This window comes from Phocoena phocoena, chromosome 5, assembly GCF_963924675.1.
Source record: "Phocoena phocoena chromosome 5, mPhoPho1.1, whole genome shotgun sequence".
Classification (NCBI taxonomy): Eukaryota; Metazoa; Chordata; class Mammalia; order Artiodactyla; family Phocoenidae; genus Phocoena; species Phocoena phocoena.
In genome coordinates, this window is record NC_089223.1 from 5,707,221 (window position 1) to 5,728,558 (window position 21,338).

Genomic DNA, 21,338 nt, shown 5'->3' on the forward strand with positions numbered 1-21,338 from the left:
CGTGCTTCAAAACCTAGGCTACTGAAGTCTACAATGAAATTCACATTTTCTCTACATACAAAGAAATTACACACATTTAAAGAACTGTTACCCTATGTTAATTCCCAACCTGGTCGATTATTTGTAGTCTTATCATCAAACTTTGTATGAGGTGGTGGTTTTGTTTTCTGTTCTGTTACTTAAACTGTTATAACTTGCTTTAATGATTCAGAAATGAGAGTGACATTTGTATATATAGTCACAGTTTAAGAGAAAGGTAGTTGACCTGAATTTCTGAATTAGGAATGAGGAAAGGTATTAAATGGCTTTGTTTAAAAAACAAAAAAAGGCCCAACACTATAGATATAAATGATAGCTCTGTCACTACAAGCATGAATGTAATATAAAGAGACCAGTGTTTTAAAACCAATGTGAACAGACTGACTTTTTAAGAAATCAGCTATTTTAGTTCATTAAAGTGGATTTCACAGCTGCTATGATGTGTCTAGCACTGATTCCAAACATATCCAGCAATTCACTAGGTTTCCCGCTTTTTTTAGGCACTCCTGACACTGCCAGCTGATGAACGTGGATGCCAGGCTCCCCAGAGACGGCTGCACATATGGCTTCTCCAATGCCACCTTCTCAGCAGTGATCCTCCACCGTGATAACCCGGCCGCCTGTAGCTTTTGCACTGGATATGATGGTGGCAGCATCCAGGGGTTTAATGGTAAACGGGTCAATGACACAGATAGAAATACCCTGTTGAGAAAGGGCATCGGCAGCCGCTAAGGCTTCAGACAGTAACTCCAGCTCCGATAACTGTGACTTTGTCATTAACAATGTGGCTGATGACCGTGGCCCGTCCCATCTCAAAATTTTCTTGTGGGGTATAGATAACTGCAGTTTCTGGCCAGCTGGTCCGAACGAAGCACAACCCCTTTGGGGTTGGCAGCCAGATAAACAGCACGCTCTGTTGAGACGGCGTCACTTGGATAGAACACAGTGCAATTGGGGATGCTTCGGAACATGTCTAGATCTTCCAGGGCCATCTGGGAGGGGCCATCTTCACCAACGGACACCCCGCAGTGGGAACCACTAAGACTGACACTGGTTTGAGATATGGCTCCCTTCCGGATCTGATCTAATGCTCTGGTCAAAAAGGCAGCTGAAGTCCTAACAAAAGCAACGGTTCGACCACGTGTGGCACAGGCCAGTTCTGTCCCGCAGTAAAACACTCAATAACGCTCAGAGTGATCTTTCTTGAATATCTCAGAAAAGATGGAGTTCTTTGGGTCGCCATACAGGACAATGGCTTTTTCATTTGCATGGCCCAGTTCAGCTAGAGCCAAACTATATGCTTTCTGAGTAGCTATTTTGTCGCCTGCTTTATAATCAGGCAGGCAGGTCATTTTTATATCTGTGACGCTGACTGGAGGTGAGCCTTCAACAGGGGTTTGGGTATGAGATTCCTGTTGGTCCGCATCTGACTCTGTTAGTCTGATGACTTCATTTGCTCTTTCTTTCGGCACCGGCTTTCCATGCCAGTTCTCCGCATCCTCAACATCTGGAATACGCCGGTCCCTGAAGGTCTTTGCAACTATGGCAGCGGGCTCGCTCTTCACTCGAGTCGCTTGGCAAAACGCGTGGCACAAGGCCTCCACGTCCTGGCCATCCACTCCCTACCCGAGTGTTCCACCCACAGGCTTCGCGGCGACGCCGACAGATGTCTGCGCGGTGCTTTGGGGGCGCCACGCCACTCTGTCCCAAGTGGTTCACGTGGAAGACCGCCACGAGGTCATCCAAACTGTAGTGGGAAGCAGAGCCCTCCGAGGCCTCGCCGTCGCCCAGGAGGCAGAACACCCGGTAGCTGGCTCTGGTCCAGTACTCGCCAGCATAAGCCGTTCCACACGCGGCGCCCAACCCAGCCCCAGCGATCCTGTCGCCACATCGACAGACGACAGTCTGGGGGTGGGATGTCCCTCCGGGGCACAGTGAATCGTCCTCAGGTTCAGCAGGTTGGGTTCACTGGTGCCGCCCGCCTCCGCCCAGGCGGCACAGAGCAGTGGAGCCGCATGGCCCTATGGAGAGGACGAACCTGTCGCTGTCCGGCGGTTCCGGCTCTGTCTGTAGCTCATCGCGTGGAAGAAGAGCACCGACACGACCTCGGCCGCGCTGCACCACGACGTGGGGTGGCCCTGATGGTATGGATGCGCAGGCGGTTGGCCAAGTCTTGCAGGACCAGCACGGTGGTCGCGTCCTCGGGGGGTGGGGGGCGGTGTCTGCCACGTTGGAGTCCTCCCCGGTTCCTGAGGAGCGAAAGGGGCGGTGCTACGGCGGTTCCGTCACGTAACAGCGCGCCCTGGCCCCGCCTCCGGGGGAAAGGAGCGGGGCAGTGCCGTCACGTGACCGCTGCCGGGGCTTCGTCAGGTGACGTCGCGCGCCGGGCCCGCCTCCCTGAGGAAACTGCTCGCCAAGCCGCCTTGGGTTCTCGCCCTGCTACGGCTTCTTCTTCCGGTGAGTGGGTTTTTACTACTTTGTCACTGCCATGTTCAACATTATGAAAAGTAATTAAATGTCTTTATACCCTAACTCGTGGTATAAATTCAGAGGGGGGCATTCTTCTGTCCGTGTGTTATGGGAAGCTGTTTGTTGAAGTCGTGCTTCCTTTCATTCCTCGAAGCCACGTCCGAGACATTTTCACGGTTCTGTAGCCGAGCATTAATGGGAATTATCCAAAGTCACTTTCAATCTAACCGATATGGCAGCTCTGTGTCAACGAGACTTTTCAGAGCAGCTGAAAATACTGTTAGTAATAATAACTTTTAAATAAAATGAATTTATTTGCTTCAGTTATAAAACTAAACTTGTGCCATGGAACACTTCTAGTGGGCAAGGGTTATAGCTTATTGTCTAAAAAAAAGCACAATGACAGTACTATATCCTCTCCCACTCTGCGGTGTTGAGCAGCTTGATTCTTGAGTAATTATAAGTTAATAATGATTATTAACGTCACATTAAAATCATCACACTGGACACAAAAAACAAGCAAAACGCCTGGACTCCACCTTAGGCAAGCCGAATTTTAATCTATGGAACTAGAAGTCTCGGACGCTATAGTTTTAATGCACCTTTCGATTCTCTGGGAGGAAAATTAAATGGTGTTGCCAAGAGAACTCTCCAAAATGGAGCTGGGAGGCCACTGAAGAAGTGATTCCGAACTTTTGGCCGCTGGTTGTCTTAACACAGGCATCCAGAACACCTGCCCAGTGTTCCAGAAACTTAAGATGCTTGTTGGACCTTTACCCTAAGTAACTCTCATAGCCTATCACTTAAGGACAAGTATCTCCTTCCTGCATGAGGGTCAGTCATAATTCTTGCCAGACAACTTTAACAACCTTGTGGCTTTTGTCTTTATAAGCCCCTGACTCTTTCTCTTCCCTACACACTCTTTCAGTTTTACCCCAATCTGTGTCTTCAGAATTGCAATTCCTAAGACCTCAATAAAGCTCTTTGTTCTTGGCAGCCGTGATACTGATTATTGTTTGACAGTTCTGATGTTTAGTCAAAGTTAAGAATCAGTAATCTGCAGATAGGCTTACACCAGTGGTTCTCAATGTTGGTAGTATTTTAGAATCATCTGAGGAGTTAAAAAAACAAATCTCATGTCCAGGCTGCACTCCAAAGCAATTAAATCAGAATTTCTGGGTAAAGGATCTAGGCATCGGTAATTTTTAAAGCTCCCCAGATAATCTCAGTGTTCAGCTGGGTTGTAAACAACTAACTCAGGGGTCTTGCTACTCTTTATATATCTCTTATATCTCAGAAAAAAATTTAAATATTATTTGCCACTTAAATTCTGCCACTTTAATTAATTAATTTTATTTTTAAGAATACATATTAGAATAAACCATAATGGTATGACACTGACAAGATTTTAAGACTTGCTGAAGGAATGTTGGAGTCGGAAAAATCCTTAGAAGGTCATCTTGTATTACTCTGCATGCCCTTTACAAATTAGTGCTTGCTTACTAGATTAAAAAAGGAAGAGAAAATAAAAACATACCAAACTAGGACTGGGAGTACAGATGGAAATTAAAGAAAAAAATATTCGTAGTATCATAATAGCAAACTATTAGGGGCTGACAGGAAGGCAGTGAATATAAACATAGGCAACTCACTATTATTTTGGCTAAGGAGAGCTCTAATAAACCCAAACAATTGGTAAACATGATAGTATAAAAATGGTCTATGAGGCAGTGTTTACCTGAAGAAAACGGGAGAGATAAGAGGTACTTAACATTTCTTTTAAAGTTCCCAAATTCTTCCATTCGTTTAAAGTATTGCACAACTATTTCCAAAAGTATTAAACGGAAAGTTCTTAACATTAGTAAAGATCAATTTTTTTAAGAAAAGAATGTAGTCTTGAAGATTTAATACCCTAGATAGTGAGTGTGAATTTCCCTCTGTTGTTCTGTGAGACTGTGTGGATTTCTTTTTTAACTACATAAAAAAAGAATGTTTTGTAAATTATCTATAAAATATTTAAAAGTGTTCTGAGATTTTTTAAACGAAGGAATGGAAATTTATATATAAATTATTAATATTCCTTGTAGGCATTTTAGTCTTTTAAAATATATTTTCAAATATGCAGTTGAAAGTAACCATATAAGTATAAAGTATGCATAATTTGATAATGCAGATCACCCAGTGTGGCCATGAACACAGCTTAGTCGAGTAAATCAGAGACATGACACCACATTCTATTTTCTCCATTTAGAAGAGACAATTACTGACAAAAGGCCAGCCCCCAAGTTTTAAGCCAACATGGCAAAATTTTAATTGTCTTGGAGAAAAGTCCATTACTCATTTTAGAAGTCATTTTGGAAGATAGTCAGAAGTTTTCTGCAAATAGGAAGAAATTATGCATTTGTTAATTTTGGTTTATACACCTAAAGTAGGGATTGGCAAACTCACGTACCTACTGGAGTAGGGAGTTAAATGCGTAAATGAATGTAGGATATAATGTAAGAGGATTGGAGGGGCCTGTGACAAACTGGAGGATACAAGCCCACCTAAAGGCATTCAACATTGAAAAATTTGTGAACATTTTGTTGGTGGAAGAAGCCATATCTTCAGGCTGCCAGTTTTTACCCCTGATTTAAGGCATGTTGTAAATAAATAAATAAATAAATATTTTGTTTTACCTTTGTTTAAATTTTTCACTATAATTTTTTCTCATAGCATGAAAAAGAATTTATTGTGTGTGTACTTCAAATGAAAATAAAACCGAACCAGAGCACTAATACAGATAGCTATGGAGGAAAAAATATAAATAGTAAGAATTGGTAAGTGCAGTTTCTGAGGAAACAAAACACACCTACTGATTACTCAGGAGGTCTACACCAATTTGTGAAAATGTACATTTCCACTGTTTGGGAGTGAGTTATATTTAGATCGGGAACACTGACATTTCGCTGATATCTTATCTGAACTGTTGAGTTTTGTTAAAATGGAATTTTATCAATGAAAGACACAAATGATGAACTCATCCTTTTTGTTCCTTTATTTGAATTTGGTTAGTTTAGTGGGCTGAGTATGGAGTGAGCGAGGGTAAGATTCCTGTGTAGGGCAGTAAGTTTCTTGGGGGAAGAAAGGTGCTCTACTTTCTTGAATTATTACTTTGAAATTTATGGCAGATGCTATCACTGATAGTTCTACTTTTTCCATAGTTTATAGAGTCCTTATTTTTTTTGGTAGGAGAGAGAGGTAGACAGTAATGTATTAAAGAAGGTAGACCTACTTCTTAAAGTGCTTCTCAGATGAAGAAGTCTTGGGAATGTAATGTACAGCATAGTGACTACAGTTCAAAATACTATATTATGTATTTGAAAGTTGCTAGGAGGGTAGATTTTAAATGTTCTCGCCACAGACACAAACACACACACACAAATGATAACTGAGGAGATGGCTGTGTTAACTAACCTTATTGTGGTAATCATCTTGCAATATAAATGTGTATCAAATCATCACATTTTATGCTTTAAACTTACACAATATTATAGGTCAATTATACCTCAATAAAGCTGAGAAAAAAAATAAAGTGCTTTTCTGCTAAGTCCGTTATTTCTAAATCTGCTCCTATTGCCTGTTTTCTCTTCGGACAGTGAGTTACCCTGTTCTGCTTTTTGAAATAACTAGTAATTTAAAAATTAAATGATTGACATTGTTTGGGGGTGCTATATTTTATTTCATTAAATTCTTTTAAAGGGTGTTGGATTTCATTCTAGCAGACAGCTTGGTGCTTTACATTTTTTGAAGTTTGTTAAGACCGATATAAAGTATGCTTCACTCTGGTGTTACTGCAAAAGCATAACGTCCCCTGGGGTCTCCAATGAAGGTCCCAGGTGTTCAGCAAGGACCCTCTTCTCTTGGCCGGTCAAGTTTCAGTTGTGTCAGTCAGCGCTTTGTGAGCTCTGGGAACTGTTTCATTTACTGCCCTGAAGTTACGCTTTGCCTGGCCTAGTAGAGACCTCCAGAATTCTGCTGTGCTCTGTGTGAGACAGCCTTCCCTGCAGCGCTGTCTGCAAAGTGCCTCCAGGAAGATGATGTGGCTTACCTTGTTTGTTTTTATTCTCTAGGGATCATGGTTCTGCCCTGCCTGTTTTCCAACATATGAACACTATTGCTTTCTATAGTGTCTCTAGTTTTGTTGTTGTTTATGGCTAAAGGGTAAGTCTCATTCTAGTTATCCTATCGTAGGATATGAACCATATCCTATCCTATTGTAGGATATGAACCATAATACCTTCCATGGGGCATATACTCTCCAGGTAACCTAGGTTTTGTAGAATGGATATGATTTTGGTTAGTGTAACCTTGATAGGAAGTCAAGAGCAAGGTTACAAAAGTAGAGAAAGAGAATTTCTAATCTGACAGGAAGGGAAGATTCATGCTGAGAACAGTGAGGGGGAAGCAGGAAGCCAGATTTTGAAAAGGCCTTGAAATAGAGCCAAGTGGGTTGTTTTTGAGTGTTGTTTTGTTCTCTTGCTTTTGGGTTGAGGGTGAAGTACAGTGGAACGCGTTTTATCATCTGAACATCTTGATCACGGCAGTGTTTGGGAAAATTGTTCTGATAGTGTTAGGAGAGAGAAAATGAATGTGGGGAAGGCGAGGCTTTGCAATGGTGCCAAAGTCAGACTAGGGAGTTCTTCGTCTTGTTACCTCTGAAAATCTGTCCTAGTATGAATCTAGGCACCCCAGTCCTCCGGAGAATCCTGGGCAAGGCAAATGAAACTCTGACTACAGAAACGTTGATAGAAAATGCCCCTGCACACATAGCTGTAGTTAGGAACTTTCCTGTTTGCTACAGTATGGTACAAAAGTGTAGCAGAAAATTATAAGACAATTCGTGACTCAGAAACACAAATTATAATAGGGAAAATTACATTTCCAGAGTTTAATTAGTGTCATGGTTTCCTTTGGGACTTATTTATTTCTCTTCCATTTATTATGTTCTTTCTTTCAGATCAATTTCCAAATGTTCCAAGTTCCTGTAAGTTTAACTTGGTGTGTAATAAACAGAAGTTCATTTGTTAACTCCAAAATATATATATATATATATATATATAGTTCTGAACATTAAATTTAATGCAAGTAAGTAGAATTATCCGACAAAATTGAGAACAAGAAGTGGAGAAAGCAGTAGGTCTGCGGTAACAAAGGATCACACACTGGGGTTTGGGGGTGGGAGCTAAAACAACAGTGATGATTTCACAGCCATGGAGGCTGGAGGTCCAAAATCGAGGTGTCAGCAAGGTTGTCCTTCTGAGGACCATGAGGAAAGGATCCACTCCTGGCCTCTCTCCTTGGCTCGCAGATGGCTGTCTTCTCCCTGTGGCTCCCTCCCCTCTATGCATGTCTCTATCCAAATCTCCCCTTTTTATAAGGACATCAGTTATTTTGGATTAGGGCCCACCTTAACAAACTCCTTTTAATTTGACTACTTCAGGAAAGACTATCTCCAAACAAGGTCACGCTCTGAGGTAGGGCTTAGGACTCCAAGGCATCTTTTGGGGGTGGGAGGGGAGCAGTTCAAATGGTAACACTTTTCTTGTGGTTGTATAACTCCAGTATTCACACGGCCTTCTCCTTCATGTGTGTCTATGTCCAAATTTCTTCTTTTTATCAGGACACTAGTCGTACTGAATTAGGGGCCCACCCTTCTCCAGTAATGACCTCATCTTAACTAATTACATCTGCAATGACCCTGTTTCTAAATAAGGTCACGTTCTGAGGTGCTACAGGCTAGGACTTGTGCACTTGAACCCTAAGCTCGATCACCAGCCCTTATGTTTCTGTTTGGATTAACACATCTCTGATGACACCACAGTCTTTGACCACGTTAATCATCAAATTCAGCTTTTCTCAATCTTCCTTTTTTAATTGGAAAAGTTTTAAAAATATTGCTTTAAAAAATTCAAACACTAGAGAAGAAGAGTGAAGAGTTATTTTCCGAGCTCCCCCCACCTCAAGCCTCATCTCGTAAACTATTAACAGTTGATTGTTATCCTTGCTGATATTTTCTATACTGTCTTCCTTCCACAGTTTGTTCTAAGTGGGATTTCTTATGCACACTGTCTTATAGCTCACTTTTTCAACTTAACAAGTCTATAAAATTGCCCACATCAGTAAAACTGATTTAAATCATTTTTTAAAGCAGCAGCAAATAATCTTGACTTGTTAACTAGAGTAGCGAGATCTCGAGGATGTGACCACGAGATGGCACTAGCGCACAACCACCTTTATTGGGAGTCACTCCGACAGATTTGCATGGGGGCGGGGAAAGCCTCTCAGCACTGACCCCTCCCAAAGGCAGGGTGGAGCCACTCTCCTGCAGGGTAGTGGTGTGGGCATCAGAGAGGGGAGACCCTAGGCCCAGGTAACTCCGACGAGCCGCAGTGGGTCTTTCACAGCCCCAGGGTTGATCTCGCCTACGGGTAGCTTATGTTGGGTGATGTTTCACAGGGTGTGCAAAGCAGGGAGACTCTAAATGGCAAAACATCTGCTCTTTGGAGCTATATTTCAAATAATCGGATGTGTAAAAGTTTGATTTTGGCACCAATCAGGCTTTTGAGTTACTGGGTCCCAGCCTGCTGTGAGGAAGAAAACACGATACAACTTTATAGGGCACCACCTTTAACTCTTTTGTATGACTAGCTCCCTACTGAAAGACATTTTACAGTTTCTCCGCCACAAAAAAATTGTCACAGATCGTTCAAAAGAAAACTTACCAACCAATTTACATCATATATGACAAAAGGCTAATTTTATTAATGTAATCAGGATGCCTAACAATAAGTAGGATAAAATGGTAAAGAAGCACAGGCTCCTTGAAAACAACCCTGAAAAATGACAGCAGCAGGAAGGAATTGGCTGTTAGAAGTGAGATTACAACTGTGAACCCCCTAGGAAGATGGGAACTGGTGAGTCATGGTGGGAGGCAGTGGCCTGGGAGGAGGATGTCTGTCCGAGGATCTGGAGAGGTTGTTAACTTGAGCTCTTGTCTCTCTTCCTCACCTTAGGGATGGGGAGTATCACTGGTGTCCCAGCGGTGTGAGGCACTAGCAGAGGACATGGGGCCCAGCTAAATAAGGAGAGACGAAAACAGGCACAGGACGACAGCTGCCCTCGGGCCCTCAGCCTCCTGCTCTCCTGTTAGCAGAAATCCTCTGGTCCCTGGAGTCTCTCCTCTGTGATTTCACCCTCCGTGTTCTCAAACTTTCCAAGACTGACACAGTTGAGGGTGTGACTTTCGGCATGTCCCCAGTACACATTACAGGACAAGAGAGCTGACTCCGTCAGTGAAATGTGATGTTACAGGTTCAAGGAAAATACACAACTGAGGAGTACGACTCCTCGAACGGAAAGTTAAAAAATAATGAAATTGAACAACACATGCCACCTTAAGCAGAGTTATTGGAACAGATGAACCAATAGTTTCAAATGAGTACAATACATGTTCAAGAGTTGAAGAAGAATATGGTAATAAAGCAAAGTGATAAACTCTTTTAGAAACAAGTGATATATGATATATATCTGTTAAAAGTAAGGTAGTTAAATGAAGACACAAGGAATATCTAGCAGGATGATTACATGAAAGAATAAAAGGATAAACTGGGAGATGAAATTAGGAGTAATCCAAGGGGCAGCAGAAATAAACAGACAGAAAATACAGGAGAAAGCCTAAAAGATTGGGAGAACAGAATTATCGATATCCAGATAATACAAATCCCCAAAAGGAATTGAGAGGCCATGAGTATCAGGACACGTAAGGAAATACCAATACCTAGACACGCGATAGTAAAACTGCAGAAGAGCAAAGGCAAGAGAAATTTTATGAAAAGATTCTACACAAAAAGTAAACCACCCACAAAGGAACAACAATTAACCCAAAGTGAGACTTCTCAACAGTAAAACTGGATGCAAAAGACAATGGAGTAATAACATTTGTGCTAAAATTTTTTTAACACTTCTTCCTGTGAAGTATAGCCTACAAACACAGAAGTACATAAACCATAAGTGTGACACATGAAGAAAAATTATAAAGTAAACAGCAAGGTAACCACCACTCAGGTTAAGAATATCGCTGGCCACTTAAGAAAGTATATCTAGAAAATGTAGCTCATTTTGCCTGTTTTTGAACATTATAAATGAACTTTACAAATGAGCTTATACTGTATGCATCCTTTGGTCTATTACTTCTTTTATATTACGATTAAAAATTAATGTTTACCATCACTGTAGTTTGTTAATTTCATTGCTGTATAGAATTTATCACACTTATTTTTCTATTTTTGTTGATGAACAATTAGGTTTTCTCTAGTTTGGGCTATTACAAACAGTACTGTTAGGAATGTTTTCGTGTATGTATCCTGAGAGACATGGGCTGGAGTTCCTAGGGTATGTGTCCGGGAATGCCACTGCTGGATTAGAGGATGTACACATTTCAACTTTTCAGATAATGCCAGAATGGTTTCCCAAAGTGGATAAACAAACAGAAGCTTGCTCTTTGAGGTTAGGAATAAGACAATGATATCTACTATCACTAGTACCAATCCACATTTTTATCATATTAAAGAGTAGTGTTCTATTCCTATTTACATGTATTTATAAAATCTAAAAAATCTGTGTTTGTAATTTTAACGTGGGAAGATATCTGAGTAGCATTTTTAGAGATGATGGAAATATTCAAGTTTTCTATTCCTCTGTCAGTTGTATAGGTTATATTTTTTTAAGAATTTGGCTATTTTATTTAAATTTATTTGGTCATAATATCCTCTTAACGCTTGCATCATCTGAAGTGATATCACCTGTTTCAATTCCAGTATTGGTTAATTGGGTCTACTCTAAAGTTTTTGAGTGGTCCTGCAGGAATGTATCAATTTTATCATTCTTTAAAAGGAACCAAATTTTTACTTTCCTGTTCTCAATTATGTATTTTTTCAATCTCAATAATTTCTGGTCTTCACTCTCTTCCACCTTCTGTTCTGAATTTCCCTTATTGTTCCTTTCCTGGCCTCTCGGTGCGGATTAGCTCATTAATATTCAGCTGTTCCTCTTTCCTAACATTTATGTTGAGGCGCTACATACACTAAAGGACCCAATTGCTGCTTCGGATATATCTCACAAATCTGGATATGTAGTATTTTTGTTATCATTTCAGCCCCAAATATTTTCCAATTCCCGTATGATTTCTTCTTTAACTCACGACTTATTTGAAAGCGTAATTCTTAATTTCTAATTATATGGGAAGTCCAGCTATCTTCTTCTTGTTGATTTCTAGTCTAACTGCACAGTGGTTAGAGAACACATTCTGTAGGATTTCAGTCCTTTCACATTTGTCTGGATTTGCTTTCTGGCCCAAAATATGATCATTTTTGATAACTATTCCATATATGTTGGAAAACACATGTATTCTTTCTTGCAAGCACTGGAAGCAGCGTTCTGTGAGACCCATTAGGTCAAATTGTGTGGTGGTCTAGTCTTCCAAATCATTGTAAATATTTTATCAGCTTGTTCTATTAATTACTGAAAAAGGTAATTTTCCTCCAAAGCTGTTTGTTTTCTACCATTATTTGAAATTTTATCAGTTTTTCCACTATATACTTGGGGCTATATTACTAGGTGAATATAAGTATATAAATTTAAAATGGAACCTTTTTATCTTGATGAAGTGACCTCTTCTAACTACCATGATACTTTTTGACTTACAGTCTATCTTCTATAACATTAATATGTCTGTACTTTTGGTATTTGTTTAGTATACCTTTTTCCATCTTTGACTTTTAATTTTCCTGTTTCCTTATGTTTCAGATGTGTCTCAATAAACAGAACACAGTTGTATGTTTTAAATCCAATGTAAAATATTCATTTTTTAAATTGCAGGCAGTTAGTCCATAATTATTGTTATATGGATTTAAATCTACCACCATATTTTTAAAAATTTCCCTACAGTCCTATGTTTCTTTTTTTTTATTTCATTGCTTTGAGTTATCTGAATATTTTATCATTTCATTTTCTCTACTTGTTTGTATCCTATTCAAAGTCATATACCCTGTTTTCTGTTCTTTTAGTGGTTACCCTAGAAAGTATTCCTGTATTATTATATCAGTATCTAATGTTAATCAATACTTTACCCCTACACATGTGCGCGCACACACACACACACACGCACACATATGCCTTAGTATGTTTGTGAAAGCACAGGGAAACATCTCTAAAGATATCTCCCAACTCTCTACTGGGTGGCAGGGTGCAGGGGTGTGATATTGGGGGGGAGAAGTAGGAGGCTTCATTCTGCTTTTCACTGTGGTACATGTACACACTAAATTATGACCAAATATTAGTCTTCACTATTGTACTTTATATATATATATAGTGCATTACTGTACTCTTACTTTGTATAACTCATTCTTGCATTTGCTACAGTGTATTTTGAACATGGTGCCTTGGCCATAATCAATATTATTTAGGGGTTGAATCTGAATGGGGAAAATACAAAATCTTTTATTTTCAAACCCAAATTAAAATGAAAAAAAATGAAGATACATGGTTTGTTGGATTGTTGGCAATTTGAAATTAAGAATGGGGTAGGAGCAGGTAGGGAATTTTGTGCTCGGTAGAGCAATTAGTAACAGCTGAAATAGCCAGAACAAGAATTTAATGCTTACTGGATTTGCAGTAACATAGAACTCAGGATGATGACTTGCAGTGGGCCGGATTTCGGAAACTGGGTAGAGTGGGTGTTAAGTTGGCTTCACAGGAAACGGTTATCGTATAGAAGTAGGGTGCAAATGTTATGGATTAACCAGAGTTCTCAACAGAGTAGTGCCTCCAGAGTAGACACTACAAGGGGGCCCCCCTTCATTGTGTGGATCCACACAGAATGCGCTTTCACACACTTAAGAGCCTTGCCCCTAGATTCAGGGGTCTTGTGGTCACCCGTTCTTGTTTACGATTTAATCTAGTTTTCAGTGGCTATAGTTGTTGGTTAACTTCATGCACCTGCACACATATACCCCACTTCTCCCCACCTGTAGCTCCTTGTCATGCCTGGTTTTCTCCTTTCATTCAGGTGACAAGATTCTCTCCTTGACCAAACTCTACTCAGGTTCCTCTGATCTCTTTTTTCAACTAGGCCTGGGATTTTGGATTGCCTGTTCGTATCTGATGGTTCAATTTTAGCAGGAAAGTCGGTTTAGCCAGAGTCCCCCATCTTCCACACCTGGTCAACCTCCATGTCTCTAACTCATCAGATTCCGGATCATTCACCATCTTCCAGGTGATGTCTGATCACACCAGCCTGCCTAATCCGAGAGTCCTGTTAGGTTGGTGTAGCCAGAATGCCCCGTTACCCCTAATGTTTCCTCTTAGTAATTTTCCATCCACAACCCGCCACCCTAGTCCTGGGCTATAAATTCCCTCCTGTCCCCGTATATTCCGAGTGGAGCCCGTATCTCTCCCCACTGCGGTGATCCTTATACAGATTGAGGAGGAACCCCTTGAATAAAGTCTGCCTTACCTTTCCTTCAATTTTTTGCCTTTAACGTAGGTCTCTGCTCAACTCTTAACTTTCAAAAGCGGATTCAGAGACCAGCACGTGTGAAACAGCTTTCCTGCCTACCCTTCCAGCTTTGTTTTTCAGAACAGTATGGTACTGGAAACAATATTAATTAGGTGTTTTTTTTTCACATGTCGCCTTGGAACATGAGCTGAGCTAGGGCAGGAGTATCGTCGGCGTATTCCCAAGGCCTGGCACACAGTAGGAGATCATTCAGTGTTTGCTGAACGAATATATTGTCCACGGAATCCTCCCAAGTACAGATGGAACGAAGACTCACATCGTGAGAAGAACACAGAAAAACCGGGTGGGAAGGAGCCTCGAGTGGGCAGAGGGGGCCTTCACGGGTGAGGAAACAGCCTCGGGGGAACTTCGCTCAGGCGGCCCGGAGGCGCGGAGGGCAGGCCTGCGCCCGGGGGACGCGGCGGCCCTGGGCGCCACCGGCAGCGGGCGGCGTGCGCGAGGCCGGTGCCCGGTGCCGCCACGTCCGAAGGGGCTGCGCGGCCCGGGAGCTGCGCGCCGGGCAGACGCCCGAGACCCCGCGGGGCCGGGCCGCCACCGCCGGGAGCTGCCTCACGCCCGGCGCCGCCCCGTTCACCCTTGGCCCCAAGCTCCGCCACCCCGCCCACGGCGCCCGGCGAGCACGCGGGGAGCCTGTCTGCGCGGCGGGGGCGTGAGAGTCCGCCACGGCCCACAAAGGTGAGGTCTTGTTTCCGGGGACGTTTTAGGGACGAACACTCGTCCCGCCCCCTGCCGGTCAGGTGAGCCCGGCTTCTTCCGCTCCTCGTGGATTTGGCCGGAGTCGCCTCGTGAGTTGTTGCCGCTGCCGACTCTGAGGTCTCGCCGTGTGGACTCAGCGGTCCGGAGGTCCCAGGCCGCGAGGACGTCACCATGGTGGGTCCCACCCGTTCCTGGAAGGCTCCGGTCGGCGGCGGGGAGGGCGGGCCGGCGTCGGGCCGCTGGGAGCGGTGTGCGGCGGGAGAACGGTGGGCGGTGCGCGGACTGCGGTGCAGGCACGGGTTCCGGGCCGGGTCCTGCAGGGCTCTTAGGGCGCCTGCCGCTGCCCCCAGCCCGCGGGGAATCCGCGGGTCTCCGTGTACTCGCTCCTCAGCGGTGTAGGAGCGGGGGGCGGACGGGGCGCGTCGGGGACGGCGTAGTCGCCGGTCCTCGCGGCCGCTCACCACCCCTCAGTGTGCTACTCCCGCCCCAGGCCCTGCCTCCACGCCCCTCATCCCCTCCGTCGCACTGACACTTGGTTTTTATTAAAAATGCAGTGGATGCAGAAGAGCGCTTATGTAGCACGTTTAAGTATAAACCGTATAAGGAACTCTCGTTTATCCGTTTTTCACTTTAAGAACACTTCTGTGTTCACCTTGAACCTGTATTTCCAGGAGCCACTCAGAGGTAAACAGTATCTAAATTATGCTTGCTTGTTTTTATATTTACTTCTTATGTTTATATTACAAAACTGCTATTTTTTTCCTTTTTGCTTCTGTTGTTGAGAATAATTCTTGAATGGGAATATGTTTTGTAAATAGTCACTTTTCAATTAGTTGCTAACGAAAACAACAGCATAAAGTTTATAATCTGGTAACAAGTTGTGATACTCTGGTCTCAGTGCCATTAGTCCCCTTTCTCTGTCACTTTCCATTTTCTCTTTTTCATTGTATTCTTATTTTTCATGTCTGTCTGCAGTCTTTTTGCTTTAGATTATATATACGTTTGTGTAAATTAAGTCTTTTTATTTATCAGTATGTGCGGTGGCCAGCTCTTTATAATTTTCTTTTCTAGGCTTTCCTAGAAAACCTTGGCTCCCTGTCTGGACTCCCGATTCTGTTTTATTTGTCTGTTTCTGTTTTTATGCCTGTAAGCGTAGTAAGTATTAAAGCGATTACCTGCTAGTAAAAACTGGTTTCTGAGAGTTAGTAAAACTAAAGAAAAGCATTAATGAAAATCTACTTAGTATACCAGCTTTGGGGATAATGTTACATGTACATGGTTTAAAAAAAAAAGAAGAGTAAAATGTCGTCTGTGAAATGTGTGTTAATTTCCTTTTACTGCTGTGAAAAATTAATACAAATTTAATGGCTTGAAACAACACAGATTCATTCTCTTGTATTCCTGGAGATCAGAAGTCCAAAAATGAGCCTTACTGAGCTAGAATCAAGGTGTAGGTGGGGCTGTCTTCCTTCAGGATGCTCTAGTGGAGAATCTCGTCCCTTTTTCCAGTTTCTAGAGGTTGGCTCTTGGCCTTCCTTCTCTTGAAAGCCATCAGTGTAACATCTTCAAATCTGCCTGAAGAGAAGGGCACATCTCTTTCTCTTGACAGTGATCTTTCTGCCTCCCTCTTATAAAGATCCTTGCAATTATTTTGGGCCCTTGTGGAAAATCCAGGATAATCTCCCCATCTCAGGATCTTCGATGGCATCTGTACAGTCCTTTTTGCCATGTGTGGTAACACATTCATGGGTGTGGGGGAATTAGAGCATGGTCATCTTTGGGAGGGACGGCATTCTACCTACAACAAAAAGTAGGTCTGCCTCCAACTGTGTTACCTAATTCCCTAGCTCAGTTGAGAAACAACTACTGTTAGAACACAGTTTCTTAGATAACCATTCAGATATTTCATATGAATGTGCCAATATATATGTCCTCTGACCTCCCTCTTTTTATAGAAGCAGTATGCTAGACACGCTCTTAATGCCCCTTGCTTTTTTTCTTCTACCTGATCTTAGACATCAGTCTACGTGAGTACACATAGATCTACCTCTTGCTTTTTTAACAGCTGACATCCTATTGTTTGCTTTTACTGTAATTTATTTACCAGGTCTCTGATGGACACTTAAGCTGTTTCCATCCTTTTGCTATTACAAACACTGCTGCATTGATTCTTATTTGTTTTGTACATGTGTAAATATGTCTGTAGACTAAATAGAAGCAGTTTTTATTTTGATAAGAACTATCAAATCACCTTCCAGAAGATTGTACCAATTTACATCCCACTTATTAGTGAGACTACTAACTCACCCACAGTGTCACTAATGCAGTGTGAATAAATAATTTTTAAAAATCTTTTTTATACATTAAAAATTATAGTTTATTGAAGTTTTAATTTACATTTCTTTTAAGGTAGAGCACACATCTTTTCAAAACTTAAAAGGCATTTATCTATACTCTTTCTTGTGACCTGTTTTTATTTTAGGTTACTAATCTTTTTCTCATTGATTTCATAATGGTGTGTGTTACATTGTAGGTGCTTATTAAATATCTGTTCATCTGAGCTTAGCCCTAGCCCCTTTTCTTATTCTACTGAAGAGACTCTTATCTCTGTGGCTTTAAAGTACCTCCTTTAACCCCACATTATCCCAAATTTGTATCTTCAGCCCAGACCTGTTTTCTAGGTGCCAGACTCATAACTTTATTTACTTAGTTTACATCTCTACTTAGCAGTCTCCAGGGTATCTTAAACCAGTGGCTGAAAGTGGGTTCTTGATGCCCCCTGTCTCCATGTGCCAATTACTGTCTTAGTCAGTGGGAGTTCTGACCACTTGGTTGCTTTGTTGCAAACGTGGGAGTCATACTGGACTCTTCCCTTTCCCTCACCGTCCATAGTCCTGTCATTCTGTCTTCAAAATGCATTTCATACCTTGCCATTTGTCTCCATCTTCACTGTCACCCTGGTTGTGCCACTCAACTGTCATCTTTTTCTTAATGACCTCAATACTTCAGTAGTCTTGCTTCTTACTGTTTCTCTGTCCAAATTGTCCTATATACAGCAGCTCGCATTATTCTTAAAAAACCAAGTAGGTCTCAAGTCCTCGGGGAGTCTCTTCCTGATTTCCCAAAGTTAGGTACGCCTATTATATGGTGGCCATTTTCTGGCCAGCACTTTCTAAGTTATATAGTTATTCATGAGATAACTAGATTGTAAATTACGTAGTTAGGATATAACTAGACTGTAAGCAAGTCCATGTCTGTTTTTAATCCTGGAACCTCACTGCCTATTTTAATATATGGTAGTGTGTGCTCAGTAAGTTTGGGTTTTTGTTTTTTTTGGTCAGTGAACATTAGTATAAAATAGAGGTGTAAAGAGTGGTAGCAGAAGAATGGGAGAAATGGTTATTTCTGACTAGATATCGATGGGTAAGTCAGGAATAACAAAGTTGAGCCTGATGTTAGATTTTTGCATGAAAGGTAAAGTCGGCATTAGAGAATTATTAAGATATTTTCTTAATGTTAAGGAGAGTATTGTTTGTAAGCCTTTAAAAATTATTTTTATATGAGGTATTTCACACGACTTTAAAGAACTTTTTAAAATATTTTTTACTCATAGTAGCTCAGTGTACAGTATACAGTGAAATATTCACTTGGGTCAACATACCACTCTCTTTTCTTTCCTTCTAACTGTTATTTTCAACCCAGTAGAACATGTTTGTAGTCTTCAGGGAGCTGCAATGTAGGAGATAAGCACACGTGTGGAATTAAATGACTGGTCAGTGCAGTATGTTAAGTGCTATGGGAGAAATGCTACCCAGAGAGAAAGGATACTGAGATGTGAAATGGTTACGTATTTGTGGATGTCTTCACAAATATGTGAACTGGAAATGGTCCTTGAAAATTGAATGGGATTTAGCAAGGCTTATGTGGAGAACAGTTAAGTTCCTTTCTGGATGCTCTAACTATGTATTTGTCATTGACATCAAATTTATCTGTTAAGCAAAGGAAATGCCCTAGGGTTCTTCAGGGTAGAGTGCCTGCAAAAAAATGGTGCAGGTTCTGTTAATTAGTTCATTACATTCCTGTTATGTTTTCGATGTTAAGTGACTTAGTATATCATATTTTAGAATTTATTTTGTGCTTTAGGGTATTTGGAGTTTAAGGTATTATATACTGTAAGCTTTCTCAGTTGTAGGCATGGCTTTACTCCTCTACATTTTTTTTTTTTTAAGTATTCATATACCTTTGTGTACCTTAAGTGTGTTTGGTGAAATGATCATTCTTCTAGGTTTCTAGTTGAATCGGGCAGTCTAAATGACACTTTTGTTTCTAGTTGAGCCTAGATTCTTTGATGGCTTTGATACTATTTTAGGAAAAGATCCATTTTGTTATTTATTATTTTAACAGGAATATTTAAAGCATATTGCTCCTGAATACCTCTCTTTGTTGCGGTGTTGTTTGAATAAACTACTTGTGTGTTTTCTTTGTTACTCTGAAGTATGAATCCAAAGACTAGTTCATAATGAATTTTCTGAAGTAATCACTAAAGATTGTATGTAAGAGAGACTTTTAATCTCAGTTTTCTTAACTGGAATATTTCTGTGGTGCCAGAAACTTTCGAAAGTTTCTGTTATTCAGAGTAGTCTGTGATGCTTATGAAAAAAATGTATTTTTGTTGTATCTTTGAGAGTTTAATTTGGTGCTTTTTGAAACATAAAATACTGAGTTTTAATTGAAAATACACCTTAAATCCCTCTCCCCCCAGTTTTGTTATATGTTTACATTCTGTACATTTTTATGAATTGTCACATGTTTTACAAAATAAATTTGGACAATCCCTGATTGATGGAGATTAATTGCTTTTTAATTAAGAGATACTTAGCTTGAGTAGACCATAATTAATAGATTAATTTTCATTGATAGGGTTTTACTTCACTTTTCCCCTGTTGAAGTATTTTGTTGGTTTTTATTTTTTAAAGTAATATATTGAAACATAAAATTGTTTTGAAATTTAATATTTTATGATACATGTTTCTGTGCCTTATTATATATTTATAACATGCCTTGAGGCAACCTTTTCATGAATAAATTATAATAAGAAATCATAGTCTACTGTTGAGTCAGGATATAAGTTCAGTTTTTTTGTATTTTCTTTGTACTAAGTCTTGGAGGTTCTTTAATTGAGATCTAAAGCTGTGCAGACATTTTTATACTCCAACGGTATCAGTATTTCTTGTACTAAAGAAGGTTTTTAAATCTTTAAAGGAAATTTTTTTTAGACTTGGACATACTGCTGAAACGTTACACAGCTCTGTAACTTAAGTTTTACAGCTTCAGAAACCATCTTTTTTTCTTGAGATTTTTGTGACCTTGTTTCATTTTTTTAAGCATTTTATTTGTTGGAATAAAGATCTCTTTTCAAAGAGATCTTTGCTTTATTTTTTGGTCTTGCATTAGTTATCTCTTTAACATGCTATCCCACAATTTATCAACTTAAAACAACAGAATTTATTATCTCATACTTTTTCTGGGTCACAGATCAGGATCCTTACCTGGATCCTCTCCATCAAGGTTTCTCACCAGTTTAGTCAAGGTATAACCTGAAGCTGTGGTTTCATCTCGGCACAGCTGTAGATGATCCATTTCCCAGCTCACTCACATCTTTCTTGTTGGGATTCAGCTCCTCGTGGACTGTTGGACCAAGGGCCTCTGTTCTTCAGTGGCTGTCCGCCGAGGCCTCTCTCAGTTACTTGTCACAGGGGCCCCTGTGTATGTAGGGCAGCTCACTACAAGCCAGCTGGTCTCCATCAGAGTGAGCCAGAAGAGGGCAAAAGAGAGCGGGCAAGACAGAGCCCGGGTCCTTTCATAACCTAATCTTGGGATTGGTAGCTCATCGCTTTTGCCCCAGGCTAGTCAATAACGTGAGCTCACGCTCAGGGAGGGGGTTACAGGTGGGCGCAAACAGACTTGATTTATGTTTGCTGGGCACACTTCATGCACATAAGTTCCTTCTCACACCTTCCTTTCTCCTTCCTCCCTCCCCGCCACATGTGCAGAGAGACACACAAAAGAATGCACATAATCTTATGATGGTTTCACACTTTATACTCCTATACTTGTAACAGCTTCCAGGGGCATCCTGGGTTTCAGACTTGGAGTTACTCTTCTCTGGTCAGGTTTATCAAGAAGTGAGCAGTAAATATTAAATATTTCAGTAAATATTTGTTGATGAAATGAGTACATGTGTGAGGTGGTCATTTTAACTAATTCTGCCTGGAGAGTTTTACAAAGGAGGTGACTTTGAGCTGTGTCTTGTCAAAGGACAAGTAAAGAAATGGATTTTGCAGGCAGAGGTAGCAACAAGTACAGCCTCCAGATGTAAATAAACAGCAGGGTATATTCTAGAATTGGTGAGAAGTTAGTAAGAATGGGATGAAGGATCTTTGGAAGAATGGGATATAATGCTGGAGAAGTAGGTTGTTTTCCTTGTTAAGGATCTAGGGCCTGAGTTAGTGGAGCT

General features: G+C 41.0%; 2 protein-coding genes across 2 annotated transcripts in view; one reads left to right on the forward strand and one right to left on the reverse strand.

The window, feature by feature from the left end:
* Positions 1–444: 444 nt before the first annotated feature.
* TKTL2 (transketolase like 2) lies at positions 445–5,981 on the reverse strand. Its single transcript, XM_065878113.1, is given in 11 exon segments — positions 445–778; positions 780–925; positions 927–1,435; positions 1,438–1,475; positions 1,477–1,658; positions 1,660–1,907; positions 1,910–2,060; positions 2,062–2,108; positions 2,111–2,179; positions 2,182–2,351; positions 5,965–5,981. Coding segments are annotated over 11 exon segments (1,911 nt in total).
* Positions 5,982–14,992: 9,011 nt separating this feature from the next.
* Positions 14,993–21,338, forward strand: part of TMA16 (translation machinery associated 16 homolog) — a 35,885-nt gene continuing 29,539 nt past the window's right edge. The window contains exons 1-2 of the mRNA XM_065878114.1: positions 14,993–15,094; positions 20,499–20,630. Coding sequence (XP_065734186.1) covers positions 14,993–15,094; positions 20,499–20,630 — 234 coding nt within the window. The remainder of the gene's footprint in view (positions 15,095–20,498; positions 20,631–21,338) is intronic.